Source organism: Neolamprologus multifasciatus, chromosome 23 (genome assembly GCF_963576455.1).
Source record: "Neolamprologus multifasciatus chromosome 23, fNeoMul1.2, whole genome shotgun sequence".
NCBI classification, from domain to species: domain Eukaryota; kingdom Metazoa; phylum Chordata; class Actinopteri; order Cichliformes; family Cichlidae; genus Neolamprologus; species Neolamprologus multifasciatus.
In genome coordinates, this window is record NC_140460.1 from 7,356,721 (window position 1) to 7,373,918 (window position 17,198).

Here is a 17,198-nt window from a genome sequence, read left to right on the forward strand (position 1 = left end):
CAATAGGGACTAGTAAGGCGCTATACAAATATCGCGATGGGCGATCGTGGCTCAAGAGTTGGGAGTTCGCCTTGTAATTGGGAGGTTGCCGGTTCTAGCCCCGGCTTGGACAGTCGCTGTGTCCTTGGGCAAGACACTTCACCCGTTGCCTACTGGTGGTGGTCAGAGGGCCTGGTGGCGCCAGTGTCCAGCAGCCTCGCCTCTGTCAGTGCGCCCCAGGGTGGCTGTGGCTACAATGTAGCTTACCATCACCAGTGTGTGAATGGGTGGATGACTGGATGTGTAAAGCGCTTTGGGGTCCCTAGGGACTAGTAAAGTGCTATACAAATACTTACCATTTACCATATAAAAGATGTGGTCAAATCATTGTAATTTTGTCATTAAACTACCTCAGAGCTGTTTGACTGAGAGAAGGCAAAAATACGTTTAACTAATATTTAACTAATATTGATGACCTTTATTACATTTTCTGTTAGTTATCTAAAAGATATAGTTTGGAAAATATTTTAGAAGTCCCTGTCCATGAATGTTGTTTTCTGCTAGAGAAAGTAGTCAAAAAAAATAAAAGAGCAATGATAAATTGATTTATTACACTGTCAGAATCAGAAAGACATGTCTTCATATCAATGAAGACATGTCTTTTACATTCTGCCCACTGGGGGGCGTTGTTCTACAGCGCATCCATGACTGTTGCAGGGACAAACACAAACATCTGCAGGTGCAATATCAAACTGTAATCTGGGTATAGTTTTACAAGGATGATGGTTTTGTAAATAACTCTGTAAGTGATTATGGTTTTTGTAATTGTTTCAGCTGTTTACACCTTTGGACAGTGTTGGGGAGTAACGGAATACATGTACCGCCGTTACGTATTTAAAATACAAAATATGAGTAACTGTATTCCGTTATAGTTACCGTTTAAAAAGGTGGTATTTAGAATACAGTTACTTTGTTGAAATAAATGGATTACACGGCGGTATTTCCCTGTTTCATATTGTGGCGGGTCAGGACTGTTTGGGTTTTGTTTGACAGCTATGTTCTGTTGTTCCAGGCAGCAGCGTTACAGTTGCCATGGTGACGCGCGCTCTCTGCGACTGTGTGTTTCCTGGGTGCGAGAGCGCTTTTTTGTTGTTGTTGTTGTGCTAAGCTAATAGGCCTAAAGAATGTAGCTTTATGGCAGTGTAGTCCGTGCTGCAGGGAGAATGGACTGCCATACCCGTTATGTGTCTGTGAGCGCGAGGAGGGAGAAAAATGTGAGTGGGAAAGTACGAGCTGTCACCGAGCAGAAACAATAATAACCACTGCAGCCAAGAAGAGTGCCTGACGAGCCCAGTTGTAAGTAAGCTATTAAGACTCGGCTGTACACTGTGTTCGTGTTTTCCTCCGAAACAATAAGTTCCGTTGGAGCAGCCTTTCAACGCCTCTCTCTGTCTCTATTTTTCAGCTATGAGCCCGACACGGAACCCACGTATTAGTCAGAGGTCCCTTTACTACGGTTCGGAGCCGCGGACCTTCAGTAATAGTAATAAATCACACAGCAACAGTACATTCATGCAGTTGTAAACAGCATGATAATATATTAAGTAATCCAAAGTATTCAGAATACGTTACTCTCATTGAGTAACGTAACGGAATACATTACAAAATACATTTTGGGGGATGTATTCTGTAATCTGTATTGGAATACATTTTAAAAGTAACCTTCCCAACACTGTCTGTGGTTGTGTGTTTAGACCCTGCTGTACTTTCTCTCCTTTTGTCTCTCTGTGCTTTCTTCCAAAACCTTCTCTTCTGCCTTTTTTCTCTTTCTTTCAGATCACTGATGTTCTTTATTTTTCTCTTTTTCACTCTATTTCGCCATCTTTCCCTTTCCTTTATGAGAAACTCTTTCTTCAACTCGGGCTGGCTGTTAATTTTTTCTCTCCTTCTTTTTTGATACTCCCTGTTCCTTCTCTTTCGTTCCTCTACTGACAGGTTCCCCTTTGCTATTCTAGCCTGAAATGTACCATTTTGTAATCACTATAATTTTTCTGAACCTTGTGCTTTTTTACAGATTAAGGATGAATATTCACAACACAACTATGCATTAAGCAATAGAGATGCTATCCGGTCTTTAAGTCTGATGTCATTAGCCGTTTCCAGGTCCAAACTCCGCTGCAGATCCCAAAGTCAAAAGGACCCCCCTGATGATCCTCTAATCGCCTGAGCCAAGGTGTGAAACTGTGAAACAGTTTTGAGTTCCCTCCCCAGACGCCTTAACAGCCACTCACATCCTGGGCCATCTGACCTCAGGAATTCGCATGATAAGGTGGGGCCAGGTTTCACAATGAACTCACCCGAACTGGCTGATTGGGACCCACACCCAGTTTCACACCTTGGCTCAGGCGATTAGAGGATCATCAGGGGGTCCTTTTGTCCCTCTGTGAGGGGATACTCCCACTAGGTTTATATCTGGGACTCTCCACCATTTGACCTTAGAACTGAAGAAGCTTCTCGGATGAGAGGTGAAAAGTCTTCAAGTAACTTAAAGAAGTCCAGACGCTTTTCTTTGCAAGCTCCTTTGGCCTTTCGGTATTGAGTTTCACTGCAATTTCACTGCAACTTTGTCTCTTCCTGTACAATATCGTACTATACGGTGTCTTGTTTAACTTTAATTTTCCCTTTTTTCTCCTTTGATAAATAATTTTTTCCTGTTGCAGATCCATCATGGTTCACAAAGTAGTAGTGATCGGGGCAGGACCCTGTGGTCTGACCAGCGTAAAGGCTTGTCTGGATGAGGGCATGGAGCCAACCTGCTTTGAAAGCAGTGATGACATGGGTGGACTGTGGAAATTCAAGGCAAGACTTTAGTCTAGAGAAAGATTCACTACTGACTGTGACTATTTTGACATTTGTATGTCTTTCATATAAAATTTAATGTGCAATTTTAAACTATTATTTCTTAACATCTGTTGTCTGGAACGTCTTCTCTGCAGGAAGTGTCGGAACCAAACAGGGCTAGTATCTATCGTTCCCTTACTATCAATGTGTGGAAGGAGATGATATGCTACAGTGACTACCCAATCCCTGCAGACTACCCCAACTACATGCACCACTCTAAAATCTTGAACTATTTCAGGATGTATGCAGACCACTTTAAACTACTGCAATACATTCGCTTCCAGGTAGCAAGATAGAAAGAAGAGCGATCAATTTTATTATACCCTATATTAATATTTAATAAGATACAATATATTTATTGTATCTTAGACCAAAGTGAAGAGTGTGAAACAGAGACCGGACTTTTCTCGCACTGGTCAGTGAGATGTGGTGACTGAGACTAGAGATGGATACGAGGAGAACCACATTTTTGATGCCATTATCTGCTGCACGGGCCACTTCAACTATCCTAACCTGCCACTCAAAGACTTCCCAGGTGAGTAAATATCTGTACCACCACATGATAAATGTTAAAACATGACTGTATAAAAATTCCACTCTGTTGTCTGAAAGGAATTGAGACATTTGAAGGAAAATACTCCCATAGCTGGGACTACAAGGGGCCTGAAGACATGCATGGGAAGCGAGTTGTGGTCATCGGCATCGGCAACTCAGGGGGTGACATCGCGGTGGAGGGCAGCAGAGTTGCAGAGCAGGTTGGTAGTGCTCTCTAAGTGCTCAGCTTTCTTCCTAACATTTTAGTGTCCCTTTTTTGTCTGATAGTGTGCCAATCTGGTTTGATGTGCCTTTTGCATCCTCATTCCTCAAGCTTTACCTCCTAAAATAAAGAGCACAATGATGCCCTTCATCCCGTGAGATAAGACAATTTCACGTTAGTGTTACTTCTTTCTTTCTTTTGAATCATACCTGTTATTAATCTCTGTCTCTCTTCCACAGCATGTCTTTTATCCTGTCTTCCTTCTCTCACCCCAACCGGTCGCAGCAGATGGCCGCCCCTCCCTGAGCCTGGTTCTGCCGGAGGTTTCTTCCTGTTAAAAGGGAGTTTTTCCTTCCCACTGTCGCCAAAGTGCTTGCTCATAGGGGGTCATATGATTGTTGGGCTTTTCTCTGTATCTATGAAGCGCCTTGAGGCGACATTTGTTGTGATTTGGCGCTATATAAATAAAATTGAATTGAATTGAATTCTTTCTTTCTGTCTTGTCTTACAGGTGTATCTGAGCACTCGTAGTGGTGCTTGGGTCAATCGTCAGGTTTCTGACAATGGTCTTCCAGTGGACAGGTTCAACACACGCTTTGTCCATATCATGTTCAGGCTGTTGCCAATGAGATTTCTCAACTGGCTTGGTGAGAAAAAGCTCAACTCCATGTATGATCACGCCATGTATGGCCTCAAACCCAAACACAGGTGAGATATGTAAATTCTTCCCTAACGCCACGGTTTCGCTGAATGCAATCTATCACATATAAGCTGATTGTCTCATCTTGTTTGCTAAACTGTTCACCATACCAAAATTGTCCATAAACTGTGTATCTGCTATGAAGTGAACACTATTTAAATCATCACTTGTCTATTAGTAGTTATCAGAATATATTATTATATATGAATTGTACATGTCTGTCTTTCCTCTGCTGCCCTCACCTCATCAGGCTCTTCAGCCAGATCCCAGTGAACAATGACGATCTGCCCTTCCGGATTTTGTCTGGGTCGGTCATCGTCAAACCAAACATAAAAGAGATCCGTGGTTCCACTGTGGTGTTTGATGATGGCAGTACTGCAGAAAATGTTAGAGAACCAAATTATCTGATGTGCTTTAAATATTCCAGTTCTTAATGTCATTAAAAACAATTTCAGCTCTTCTTTCTTGTCCTCTTTATTACAGGTGGACTTGATTGTGTTTGCCACAGGATATAACTACGATTTCCCCTACTTGCCAAAAAATGCCATATACAAGTCTGGGCACCGTATTGGACTGTACAAACATGTTTTTCCTCCAATCCTAGAGCAGCCTACCCTAGCTATTGTGGGTTTTATCCATTCTGACGGAGCCATCATGCCTCAAGCTGAAATGCAGGCCCGTTTTGTCACTCGTGTCTTCAAAGGTGAGGAATTTCCAATAAAAGAACATTTAAAAACTGAGGTGAAATAAAACCTTTTACAGTAAAATATCAAATACATTGCATTTTACTAATGATTGTCGCTGGTCACTGTGTTGTCTTCGTAGCGCTTGTTAAAAATAACACAGCATCCACTTATGATTGCGAGCTACCGCTCCAAACATTTTATTAACATCCTTATACCACACCACAGACCAGTCTTCTTTTATATGCTCTCCCTGGAGGCATTCATTCATTCTCCACAGTCTCATGTCCATCTAGTAGTTTCAAATCAGACACCATCTCTGCATGTGACACATCAGCATTTTCATCTTCCTCACCACATTGTTCCTCCTGAAATGTCTCTTTAGTCTTCAGTAAGTTGCGACGGTTCCTACTGAGCACATGACCTTCTTCAGTTCCTACGTCATATGATCTCGGACCTGCTTCCTGAAGAACAATGGCTTTCCTGTTCCATGCATTCTGATCTTGGATTCTCACTACATCATTCTTTGCAAGCAATCCAAGTGCTCTTGTTCCTTTGTCGTATTGCTGTTTTTGTTTCCATTTCAGAGGCTCTTGCTTTTTATAATTTCTTCACTCTGCTTGCACTCTGCATAGCAGGGCAAAGTTGTGTGTAGCTTACGATTCGTCAGCAGTTCTGCAGGGGATAAACCACAGTCAAGAGGAGCAGCCCTGTAGCTCAGCAGGGCTACATAAGGATCTGATTGACTGTCTGTAGCCTTCTTCAGAAGCTGCTTGATGATATGCACTTGCCATTTGCCTGTGGATGTTGAGGACTTGATGTGACATGTTTAAAGCCATATTCTCTTGCGAAATTCTGCCATTCTTTGCAATTATAGCAAGGACCATTGTCACTAACGACAGTTTCTGGTATTCCATGCCTGGCAAAGATGGACTTCACATGTGTGATCACATTATTAGCAGTTGTACTTGTAAGTAGAGCAATCTCAGGAAAGTTAGAGTAATAATCTATAACCAACAGATAGTCTTTCCCATTAAAATGAAATAAATCTGTTCCTAATTTCCTCCGAGGTGCTGTAGGAAGTTCGGGAATCATCATGGGTTCTCTTGCCTGTCTGCTCTGAAACAGGTTTCACACTTTCCGATCATGTTCTCAATGTCTTTATTAATACCAGGCCAGTACACAGTATCTCTAGCCCTCCTTTTACACTTTTCTATTCCCAGGTGTCCCACATTCACCTGTCTCAGACTATGTGGTATCACGATCCTATTGCCTCTCAACAGCAGTGCATTTACCACGCTAAGCTCTGATCTAACATGATAATACTTTGAACGGGACCCTTTGGCCCAGTCTCCTTGGATATTTTCCATCACTGTTTGCAGCTCCCTGTCTGCAGCTGTCTCCTCACATACTTGTTTTATCTTTGCGTCAGACACTGGCAGAGACTCCACTATCATATTAACATGATCATCTACTTCTTTCTCAGTGGAACTTGCGTGACACACCTGTGATGCTTGTGACAGTGCATCTGCTAAAGCTAAATACTTGCCTGGTGTGTATATCAAGTCAAAACTATACCTCTGCAGTTTCATCATGAGACGCTGAATCCTCGGCGACATCTCATTCAGATTTTTCTTAATGATTGACACCAGAGGACAATGATCTGTCTCAACTGTAAAGGTAGGAAGACCATAAACATAACAGTGAAAAATATCAAGTCCATATACCAGCCCAAGACATTCTTTCTCAATCTGAGCATATTTGGTTTCAGCCTTAGTCATGGATCTAGAAGCATAAGCAATTGGTTTCCAGCTCCCCTCTTCAGCTTGAAGTAAAACAGCTCCAAGCACATCCTTTGAGGCATCTGTTGAGATTTTCAGACTCTTAGTTGGATCATAATATGCAAGCACTGGGCGCGTTGTCAGTGTGGTCTTTCAATCATTCCATTCTTGTTCATGCCTCGCTGTCCATTTAAATTCCATGGAATCACAAATTAACTCCCTTAGTGCTGATGTTCTCACTGACAAGTTAGGTATAAATTTTCCAACAAAGTTGATCATTCCCATCACTCTGAGCACACCTCTCTTATCTGTTGGGTGTGGTATGGTTGCAATGGCTTTTATTTTTCTTTCATCTGGCTCAAGACCTCCAGCAGAGAATTTGTCTCCCAAAAATGTTATTTCCTTTACACCAAAATGACAATGCTTCCGGTTGCTTCAAACTTTCCATCTCAGACAGAACTTTGAACTGCTATCGCTTCCACACTTTCACTTTTACTCCTGGTACCATGTGTTGTCTTTGCAGGGCTTGTTAAAAATAACACAGCATCCACTTATGCTCCAAAACATTTTATTAACATCTTTATGCCATGCCACAGACTAGTCTTCTTTTATGCGCTCCCCCTGGAGGCATTCATGAGCTTTCTTACATACAGTGCCCCCTGCTGGTAAACCGTATCATTACATCAACATCTACATATCAACAGTCACTATCTTTACTCTTGCTTTCTCTCTTTTGCTCTTCAGGACATAAGAAACTGCCCTCAAACCAGGCCATGATCAAAGCTGTTGAGAATGACACCAAGAAGATTGCAAAAAAGTATTTAAAAACTAATTTTCCCCTCTTTAATTTTGTAATAATAAGAATATTTTTTTGTAAATCAATTACCAAAAAAGTGAATAAATCATTTAAACCTTTCAACCCTTCCTTGTTTAAAACTAGGTGTGTGGGTCTGATATTCTATTGGTTAACTTATTTGTTTTTTTTTACTTATCCTCTTTACAGCTACGTTGTGTCAAAGTTAACACCTCTGCAGGTGGACTTTGTTGAGCACATGGACGACTTAGCAAAGGACATTGGAGTGCAACCAAATCTCCTCTGGCTCTTCCTCACAGACTTCCCTCTATTTAAGAAAGTTCTGTGGGGGCCTGTTACAGCCTACCAGTACCGGTTGATGGGACCAGGAAAATGGGAGGGGGCCCGCAAGGCAATCTTCACTCAGTATGACCGCATGTACCAACCTCTAAAAACTAGACAGGTCTGAAAAAAGCGTTTATTTTGCATACTCTGAGTTTTGCTGTATGCACCGGTCAGCCAATCAAAGATGCATTCTTATAATCTTTTCATATGTCTCCTCCAGCTGAATGCACAACAGAGTTCAACGACAGGTTTCCTGATCAAGCTTAGCTTGACATTCATGGCTGGAGGAGCTGCAATCTACTACATCCACCGCAACCCAACCACCATCTCCACCCTCGTGTCCAAGCTGCGTCCACAATCAGTGTGATTGAATGAGAAACCCAGCACCAGTATCTCATCTTGCACCTCCTTTGATACTTAGGGTTTCAAAATAATTTGAGAAATAACAGTGAAGCTATTAAAAGACAACACCAGTCACTAATTCCCATAGTTAGTAACACCACACTGATAACAATGACAGAGGCTTGACTTGGATTTTGACATGTTGCATAAAATACCATCTTAAGAAGATCTGTTAATGTCATATACTGACTCATTTAAGTACTGTAACCATTTCTAGGCTAACATATAATTAGGATCCTATGATTACTTATTTCTTTGATATGCTAAGAGGTTATACACTGTAAGATATTACAGCAGATTATCATGTTTTCTGTCAGCAGTATATTACATTATTAAAGACTTTAAAAGCTGTACTGAATAATTTATAAATATTCAGTATGTGCTCCGAATTGTTTGTTTTATTTATTAATTTATACGTTCTGTTTTTGATGTCTCTTGGCCTGTTGTATGAGGTTTAACAATATCAGTCTCTGTGAATCTGTTCACTTCTTATCAAATACAAGGTCAAGGGGTCATCGACATACTTGGTGTATGTGAGACAATGAAGTAAGATAAACCTCTGTCAGTGCGTCCCAGGGTGGCTGTGGCTACAAATTAGCTTGCCATCACCAGTGTGTGAATGTGTGTGTGAATGGGTGGATGACTGGATGTGTAAAGCGCTTTGGGGTCCCTGGGGACTAGTAAAGCGCTATACAAATACTTACCATTTACCATATAAAAGATGTGGTCAAATCATTGTAATTTTGTCTTTAAACTATCTCAGAGCTGTTTGACTGAGAGAAGGCAAAAAATACTTTTAACTAATATTTAACTAATATTTATGACCTTTATTACATTTTCTGTTAGTTATCTAAAAGATATAGTTTGGAAAATATTTTAGAAGTCCCTGTCCATGAATGTTGTTTTCTGCTAGAGAAAGTAGTTAAAAAAAATAAAAGACCAATGATAAATTGATTTATTACACTGTCAGAATCAGAAAGACATGTCTTCATTGATATGAAGACATGTCTTTTACATTCTGTCCACTGGGGGGCGTTGTTCTACAGCGCATCCATGACTGTTGCAGGGACAAACACAAACATCTGCAGGTGCAATATCAAACTGTAATCTGGGTATAGTTTTACAAGGATGATGGTTTTGTTAATAACTCTGTAAGTGATTATGGTTTTTGTAATTGTTTCAGCTGTTTACACCTTTGGATTATATCAACAGATAATTCAACAGGTTGATGTTTTTGGTGTCCTTAAAAGGAATGTTTAAGGGCAAGAGGGTGGCAAAATCATCAACAATGTTTTAATGAAATAAGAAATCAATTACAGGGAATTCAGCCAAACTAACATTAGTTCAGAGAAACACCCAAAGCATGCTGTGAACTTCTCTGTCCTTCTTCCGAATCACTGAGTGCCCCATTAATTCTCCAGGAAATAACAATACCATTAGCAAGATTGCAAGAAGATCTAGAGTCTTTGTCTTTCCCTGTCTTTACAGGATCAGTAACAAATATAAATAAATTCTTACATGTCATTTTATGTCCTGGTTGTTTTCCAAAACACAGGCCATATTGTTTGGTCCTCCACTATTAAATGAGAGTTAAAAGATTGCCTGCACTTTAACTCGTTTTATTAAAGCACAGGTTAAAAATCTTGGTGTAATCTTTCACACAAATTTAAAATGTGAAAAGCAAATCAGCGCTGTGGTCAAGAGCAGTTTGTCCCAGCTCAGATGGATCTCAAGATTAAAATCTTTAAAAAAAAAAAAAAAAAAAAAAGCACATCTGGCAGTGATTATGGAAATGAATATGCATTCTTTTGTTATGTCTAGAGTGGACTTCTGTAATACACTGTATACTGGAATTAGTTAATCATTAATGTCTGCTTTCCAGTCACTCTTCATCCAGTCATGTTGTGGTTGAAGCTTATTTTGAAAGGGGGCCATACACAAATCTAAACAATTACTAAGAATGACTAACACAACAATTATTATCCAATTATTATCTGATTCTCCCACGAATTACTGAATACTGAATAAGTCCGGTAACTTATACAGTTTGCTTTTTGGCCAGCTTTCCTTTTAGTCTGGTATTAGACTAGACTTTATTAAGATAGCATCTCCACTTTAGTCTTAGTGACTAAAGTACAAACCTTCTTTGTGGTACAAACCCCAGTGATACCTGATTCCTAAGTACAACAAACTAGACTCCTGAATCTTACTTCCTATAATATGTAAATCAAGAGAAAACAGTGTTTAAAAGAAAAAGAAAAAGAAGGAAAGAAGCAGTTCAGCCTTTATATACAGTATGATAGCAAATTTATGTATTTACATGATAGAACACTTAATACAAACCACACTAACAAACACTGGGCCTAAAGAGACTTCTCCTCTATAACAGAAAGAGTATAGCAGGGTTTGGAGGTCTGGGCCAAGTTGCTGTCAGGAGAGTAATATAGAAACCCGAACTTTTAAACAGCAGGATGTCATGGAGGAGCCAATCAGCAGCAAACACATCGATAGGCAAGCCCAGGAATCAAGCCATTCAGAACAGAGCCATTGAAGCCTACAGAAGGATCTTCAAAGATCCTCAAATTGAAAGATGTCCCACTATTACAAAAGATTTGGATAAAAACCGCAATAAAGGACACACACTACGTCACATATGACCCAGATGCAACAATGCAAAGATGTACAGATTTGAGAAACTGAGTCTTCCCATCATGTGGGTTCTAATAAGAAGCACCTCTTTTACTCATTCCAGCACTCCTATATAGAATATTTGAAGAGAAGGGTTAAAGTCCCTCTTCTGGCATATTGTTTAACTGATTGCACAACAAGAGTTCAGGTCATGGGAGCTTACACACCGTTTAACGCCCAACACCGGCTAAACAGGACCGACAAGCATATAACTGAAGAAGGTGAGAACAACTGACATGTCTTTCAAACTTGTAACAATGGCCTATTTTTATGCACATAGTGTACAGCTTACAATGTTACTACTTTTGAGGTAGTTGATTATGGAAGATAGAAGAAGAAACATAAAAATGTGCATGCAGTCTTTACGTGTTGGTTTGTGCATGAAACATGTCTGACTCACAGTGTCTTTCCATACCCAAGTGTTCAGTAATGGTTCGACGTGTGGCAGTAGTTGGAGCAGGCAGTTCTGGTTTGGCCTGTATCAAGATCTGTGTGGATGAGGGGCTCGAGCCTGTCTGCTTTGAAAGCAGTGATGACATTGGAGGCTTGTGGAATTTTAGAGTAAGTGGGGGCACAACCACATTACAAAGTTTGATGATTGTTCTTGCTGTTGTTGAATCCTGTTATTACTGTATATAGAGAAAGGGTTTAGCTTGTCCACAACAATCATTATAAACACTGCATTAAAGTGTAGAATGGTAGCAGAGAGATGTTTTTACCTGCTTTGCTCTTGTTTTCATGTGTGTCAACAGGAGACACCTGAGCCAGATCGAACCAGCATCTACCGGTCCTTGGTGGTCAATACCTCCAAAGAAATGATGTGCTTCAGTGATTTTCCAATGCCGTCTGACTATCCCAACTTCATGCATAACTCACAGCTTCTGCAGTACTTCAGGCTCTATGCTGAACACTTTGACCTGCTTAGATACATTAACTTTCAGGTAGATGGCATCTCATCAGCTCAAGTATTCAATGAAAGCAGTGTTGTTGATATTAATGTATATTTTTCTGTGAATGTGGGCATGCACACCTCAGACCACAGTGAGGAGTGTTTTGCAAAGGCCGGATTTCTCTCTATCCGGCCAATGGGAAGTAGTGACCATAAACAAGAACGGACAGGAAGAGAGGCACATCTCTGATGCCGTTCTGGTGTGCTCAGGTCACTACACCCATCCAACATTACCATTGTCTGACTTTCAAGGTAAATAAATGGATATCATAGAGTAATAGTATTTAAATCATGACATTCTTGGAAAAAATGTTTTCCTTGTGACTGTAGCAAAATCTGTATTCCTCCAGGGCATGAAACCTTTTCTGGCAGGTGTCTTCACAGCTGGGAATATAAAGATGCAGATGCCTTCACAGGAAAAAGGGTGGTGGTGGTCGGCATTGGCAATTCTGGAGGTGATATTGCTGTGGAGATTAGCAGATCGGCCGAGAAGGTGAAATGCAAACGTTTGGTTTGTCATGGAGGTACGGGACTGAGAGAGATGATCAAATGTCGACTGTACCGCTTTTGTATCGACAGACCTTTCTCAGTACACGTCAAGGGGCCTGGGTGATGGGCAGGATGTCCACCAATGGCGTTCCTCTCGACATGGCAGTAATCAAACGGATCAACAATGTCTTCTTCCAATTGCTCCCCAAGACTTTGGTCAACTGGGCAGCAGAGAGAGCACTGAACAATAAATATGACCACATATTGTATGGTCTAAAACCCAAACACAGGTAATGTACGTGCTTTTGAAATAGTCGTCACAACTTTACGAACCTTCAAAAAAGACAGCACAATCCCCTCAAACCTGAAAGACACTTACAATTGTAATTCCTACCTAATAAAGACGAAAATTAATCAGAATTATTTCTATATTGTTTCTTGGCTGACATAAGTCTTTCTCGAGTTTTACTCATAATTAAGTACCAGCATGGCATGAGCTGACAATTAGACAACAGCATCTGTAGCAACAGAGACTTCACTACTTTACTTCTTTCACAGACTTATGGAGAGAAAGCTTATGATCAATGACGATCTCCCAGGCCGAATCCTTCAGGGGGCAATAGTCATGAAGCACAATCTGGAAGGGTTCAAGGACTCTAGAGTTGTATTTGAAGATAGCACGGTGGAGGAGAACATTGACGCCGTGGTATTTTGCACAGGTTACATTGGAAAGTTCCCATTCCTACCATCAACTCTGTCAGAGGGACCATATGAAGAGGTGACACTGTACAAGTAAGTTCATGGTGGACAGAGTGGATCACTGACTTGCATGGGTATCCTCTCAAATGTAAAGTCTAGAGATTAAAGTTTGAATCATACATGATACATTTTTTGGGGGTTGGTGCTGCAGGCAACTTTTACAGTGCTATCATATTAAAATTCTTAAAGTACCACCACATAGTTTTATCTTTCACGTTTTAGGAGAGCGTTTCCTCCATCCCTGCAACCTCCCACACTGGCCGTCATGGGACTTTTCCAAGTAAAAGGTCCAATCATGCCTACAGTGGAAATGCAGGCTCGCTGGGCTGTTAAGGTCTTTTTAGGTAAACTCTTCAAACAAACACATAAGCTTACACGGGGTTTGGGGAAATAGTAGCTGAAACATCATATCTTTAAGGTCAGAGTCGTCTTCCAACCAAAGAGAAAATGCTGGATGTCATTGAGTCTGAGAGGAGGAGAAACATGCAAAGGTAGACATCATTTCTGAAAGTTATTAAATGGCCCTGGTCAATTACTTATTCCCATTAAGTCCTGTTAATGATACAAGAAAGTATTTCTTTCTCAGCTATCCCTGTCCACGGCAGGCTGTTCTACAGGTTGATTACATCCCATATCTGGATTTTATGGCTGGGGAAGTAAGTTCACTTTAGCTATAAATAAAATTTTCAACATTAATCATAGACAAATCCTTCATAACAGATTTTTATTCACAGGTAGGTGTTCGACCAAAACTCCTGAGGCTTTTTCTGAGAGACCCTGTGCTCTGGGCAAAGGTCTTCTTTGGTCCCTGCACACCTTATCAATATCGTCTTAGTGGGCCTGGAAATTGGTCTGGTGCCAGACAAGCTATCGTCACTCAGTGGGAGCGGGTTTCTCAACCGTTCAGAACCAGAGAAATACCAGACAACACCAGTAAATTTGGCTTGTGTTCTCCGCTGATGCTCACATTCACAGGAACTGTAATTATAGTCGTGCTTTTTTCTAAAGGCAAGATCGTTACGACCCTGGAAGCTGCTACTGAGATGCTGAACAAAAGCACAGTTTTTCTGAGGGAGTTGTGGTTCAGCTTACCACAGACTCCTGATATGTAATGTATTAATAGACTTAATTAACATAACAACAATTTTAACAACAAAATTATTTAACATGGATTAAAGAGGAAAGAAAACAGGTCTGTGAATAACAGAAAATCAGTTTTTTTTTTTTCATTTCTGTGTATTCATTTCCTACTGGCCTGCAGGGAAAGAGGAGATAAATTGGGAGTCTCCTTTTCTTGTCGTAGTGTAAAAATCATGTGCTGCAATTATGTAATATTATACAGTTGTAAAGGTACCTTCCAGTTCCAAAGGTCTGCATAATCTTCACACTGAGGCCTGATGATGATAACAGTGTGTGCCATTTAAAATATGTGAAAATGCACAAATGCACCATTTTCTACCTGCAGTTCTTCTTGTCTAACACTCATGAAAAAAGCAAATAAAGACATTGCCTAAAATACTGAAAAAAATGTTTTCATTTATATAAAACTGTGTTCTTTCGTGGTTCAGGATATGAACACTCACTCCTGGAAAAAAATATTTTAATTTGCATTGGTTCTTTTGACAGACTTGAGCCTAAAACTGAAGAAATATGTCATAAAACGCAGCTTTTGTTTCAGGCTTTTCGTTTTTAGGATATGAAAGATATGAATATGAATATGATATAAATATGAAAGATAATTAACAAAACCAAAAACTTAAAACAGGCAGACCAATAAAAGAGGTCAATTCAACAAACTAAACTCAAAATAACAACTAACAAAACATCAAACAAACATAAGACAAACTGACTTCCTGAAATGACAGGAGGGAACTTAAATACTAGCTTAGCTAAATCATATGACACTCAATATTGTGGGGAGGAGGGGGGGTGACTGACATATAACCAGCTAACACAAAACTGTTAAACGAACTCCAAACACCCCCCAGGCAATGAAGCATGTGGTTTAGTCCACTGAGGCTGTCAGCAGTACTTCAGATCCCCCAGCCCTTTTGCCAGCCAGGAAGGAGAAGCCAAACCCCCAGGTAACTCAAACAAAGAAAGATGTAACACAAAACAGAACTTTGACCTTACAGCGTTGATATGTGTGCACCCCATATTAACATTGGAAGGTGTGATGGGGAAAAAAAACTAATTTAACAAGGAAACAGTATATTTGAAAATAAGTGTAGTGACTGCAAAGTAAACTAAAGTGAAGCAACTAGTGGTGAGGTGCGGAGCTTACCATGTGTGGCTTGCCATCACAGGCCCTAAACAGAAAACCCAGCGTTTTCTGTTTATGGAGAACAATGCAACCAGGCCCTGTAGTGTGTTATGTGTGTGTTGTCATTCATTTACAGTCTCAAGAAGTTAAAACTGCTGACCTCCCTAAAACATCCATGGTTAACCTGGGACCTCCCAAAAACTGCTAAATTAGAGCTAATCCAAAAGAACTAAGTCCAAAAGGGCAAGTAAGGAGATACAATCATCTATCTTGCTTAAGGTTGAGTTGGCATATTGTAACTCCAGTGTGTCTGTTGAAGCTCCAGTGAGGAGTAGATTATGGTTTGCAGAGTTAATGCTAAAGAAAACCTCTTAGATATTAATGCTGGTATTTACTTAAAATCTGATGCTTCCGTGCACAAAGGCCCTCCCACTGGAATTTAAATTATTGCTGTTACTCAAAGACACTGACTTGAGCTCATAACAATGCTTTATTTGGCCACTTGAGCATTACTAAGACATATAAATTAATAATAATATATTTCCTATGGGCCTGGATTGAAGTCAGATGTTATATTTTCATACTTGTCACATATGTCACATAACCATGTGATTCCTCCTGTACCTCCTACTAGTACTACTATTACTTCGTTTGGGGAACTTTTTGAGAAACTAATTGTAGACTGTGTATTGAAAAGGCTGCATTTCTCATTGCAAAGTCCAGAAAACGTCAATACAGAAAATTTGGGGCTTAAATACGGTTTATATTAGTACAAAGAAGCAGATCTTGGGTGTTTGTTTAATTACAAAAAAGAAAAAAGTACAAGTTTTTGTATAATTTCTGTCTTTATTTATTAACTTGGTTTACTGACTCTTGTTCTGCTCAAATGCCTTGTCTGTTAAAATATAACTGATTACTTAAACAGGAGGACAGGAATCCTTTCTTCCTCTCTCCCTGTGAAGAAGAGGTAAGGCTGACATATCTTTAGTTTGTGGTGATTTTATTTTTATTTGCTAATGTCCTTAACTTTGTAAGAAACTTTTTAATGGGGCGCCTCTGTCAGTGTGCCCCAGGGTGGCTGTGATGGCATGTAGCTTGCCATCACTAGTGTGTGAATGGGTGGATGACTGAAAAGTGTAAAGTGCTTTGGGGTCCTTAGGGACTAGTAAAGTGCTATACAAATACAGGCCATTTACCATAATAAGCTGGTATTTCATTAATGTACTTTTTAAAATTGTGTTGTTAAAGTTCCAGGGAAAAGAAAATTCCTCTGAATTGAGAGCTAACACCATCAGTCTCAAAACATAAAATCATTTACAGACTTGTTACAGCATGAAAATCACTGGAGGAACCCCTTTTTTGCCACTAATGTTATTAATCTGTGTTTTACAAGTGAAAATCTCTACAGTAAATTAGGTCTGTTTACTCCAGGGGCGATTTTAGCCCAGTTTTGGAGGTGCTTCAGCACCCCCAAAATGAATCAAAGCACCCCCAAAGATGTCTTACTTTTTTTGAAAATATTTGCTGTTTGTGGGACACACTACTAAAAGTATAAAAAGCATACAGTACTTAATTGAGATGGAACATTTTAACAACAAAAGTATAGATAACCCCTCCCCCCTCCCAAAATGTTTTTTTCCAGCTCGGCTCTCTCCTACCAGTGTTGCCAACTTAGCGACTTTGTCGCTATATTTAGCGAGTTTTCAGAC

General features: G+C 40.1%; 1 protein-coding gene and 1 pseudogene across 3 annotated transcripts; both read left to right on the forward strand.

Annotated features, from left to right (window-relative positions):
• Nucleotides 1-2,615: 2,615 nt before the first annotated feature.
• Nucleotides 2,616-8,730, forward strand: LOC146490913 (flavin-containing monooxygenase 5-like; annotated as a pseudogene). Its single transcript, XR_014872225.1, has 10 exons — nucleotides 2,616-2,838; nucleotides 2,976-3,164; nucleotides 3,250-3,415; nucleotides 3,493-3,635; nucleotides 4,149-4,345; nucleotides 4,588-4,723; nucleotides 4,821-5,040; nucleotides 7,546-7,618; nucleotides 7,805-8,057; nucleotides 8,160-8,730. The product of XR_014872225.1 is annotated as a flavin-containing monooxygenase 5-like (transcript).
• Nucleotides 8,731-8,865: 135 nt separating this feature from the next.
• On the forward strand, nucleotides 8,866-17,142 carry LOC146490914 (flavin-containing monooxygenase 5-like). Of its 2 annotated transcripts, XM_085150273.1 has the most exons (11): nucleotides 8,867-11,250; nucleotides 11,450-11,590; nucleotides 11,782-11,970; nucleotides 12,065-12,230; nucleotides 12,329-12,471; nucleotides 12,558-12,757; nucleotides 13,026-13,259; nucleotides 13,449-13,570; nucleotides 13,645-13,717; nucleotides 13,813-13,882; nucleotides 13,961-17,142. In XM_085150273.1, exons 2-11 carry the CDS (start codon nucleotides 11,459-11,461, stop codon nucleotides 14,336-14,338), a joined length of 1,707 nt encoding a protein of 568 aa, XP_085006399.1. In that variant the 5' UTR covers nucleotides 8,867-11,250; nucleotides 11,450-11,458; the 3' UTR covers nucleotides 14,339-17,142. The 2 variants fall into 2 exon arrangements, with proteins under 2 accessions (XP_085006398.1, XP_085006399.1); XM_085150272.1 differs by having other exon boundaries at nucleotides 8,866-11,590.
• Nucleotides 17,143-17,198: the final 56 nt, after the last annotated feature.

Excerpts from the sequence above, each read along its gene's own strand:
- LOC146490914 (XM_085150272.1), top strand. The coding sequence starts at position 11,417 with ATGTCTGACTCACAGTGTCTTTCCATACCCAAGTGTTCAGTAATGGTT. Across the intron at positions 12,231-12,328 it reads ACCATTGTCTGACTTTCAAG|GGCATGAAACCTTTTCTGGC; the intron begins GTAAATAAATGG and ends GTATTCCTCCAG. Across the intron at positions 13,260-13,448 it reads GAAGAGGTGACACTGTACAA|GAGAGCGTTTCCTCCATCCC; the intron begins GTAAGTTCATGG and ends TTCACGTTTTAG.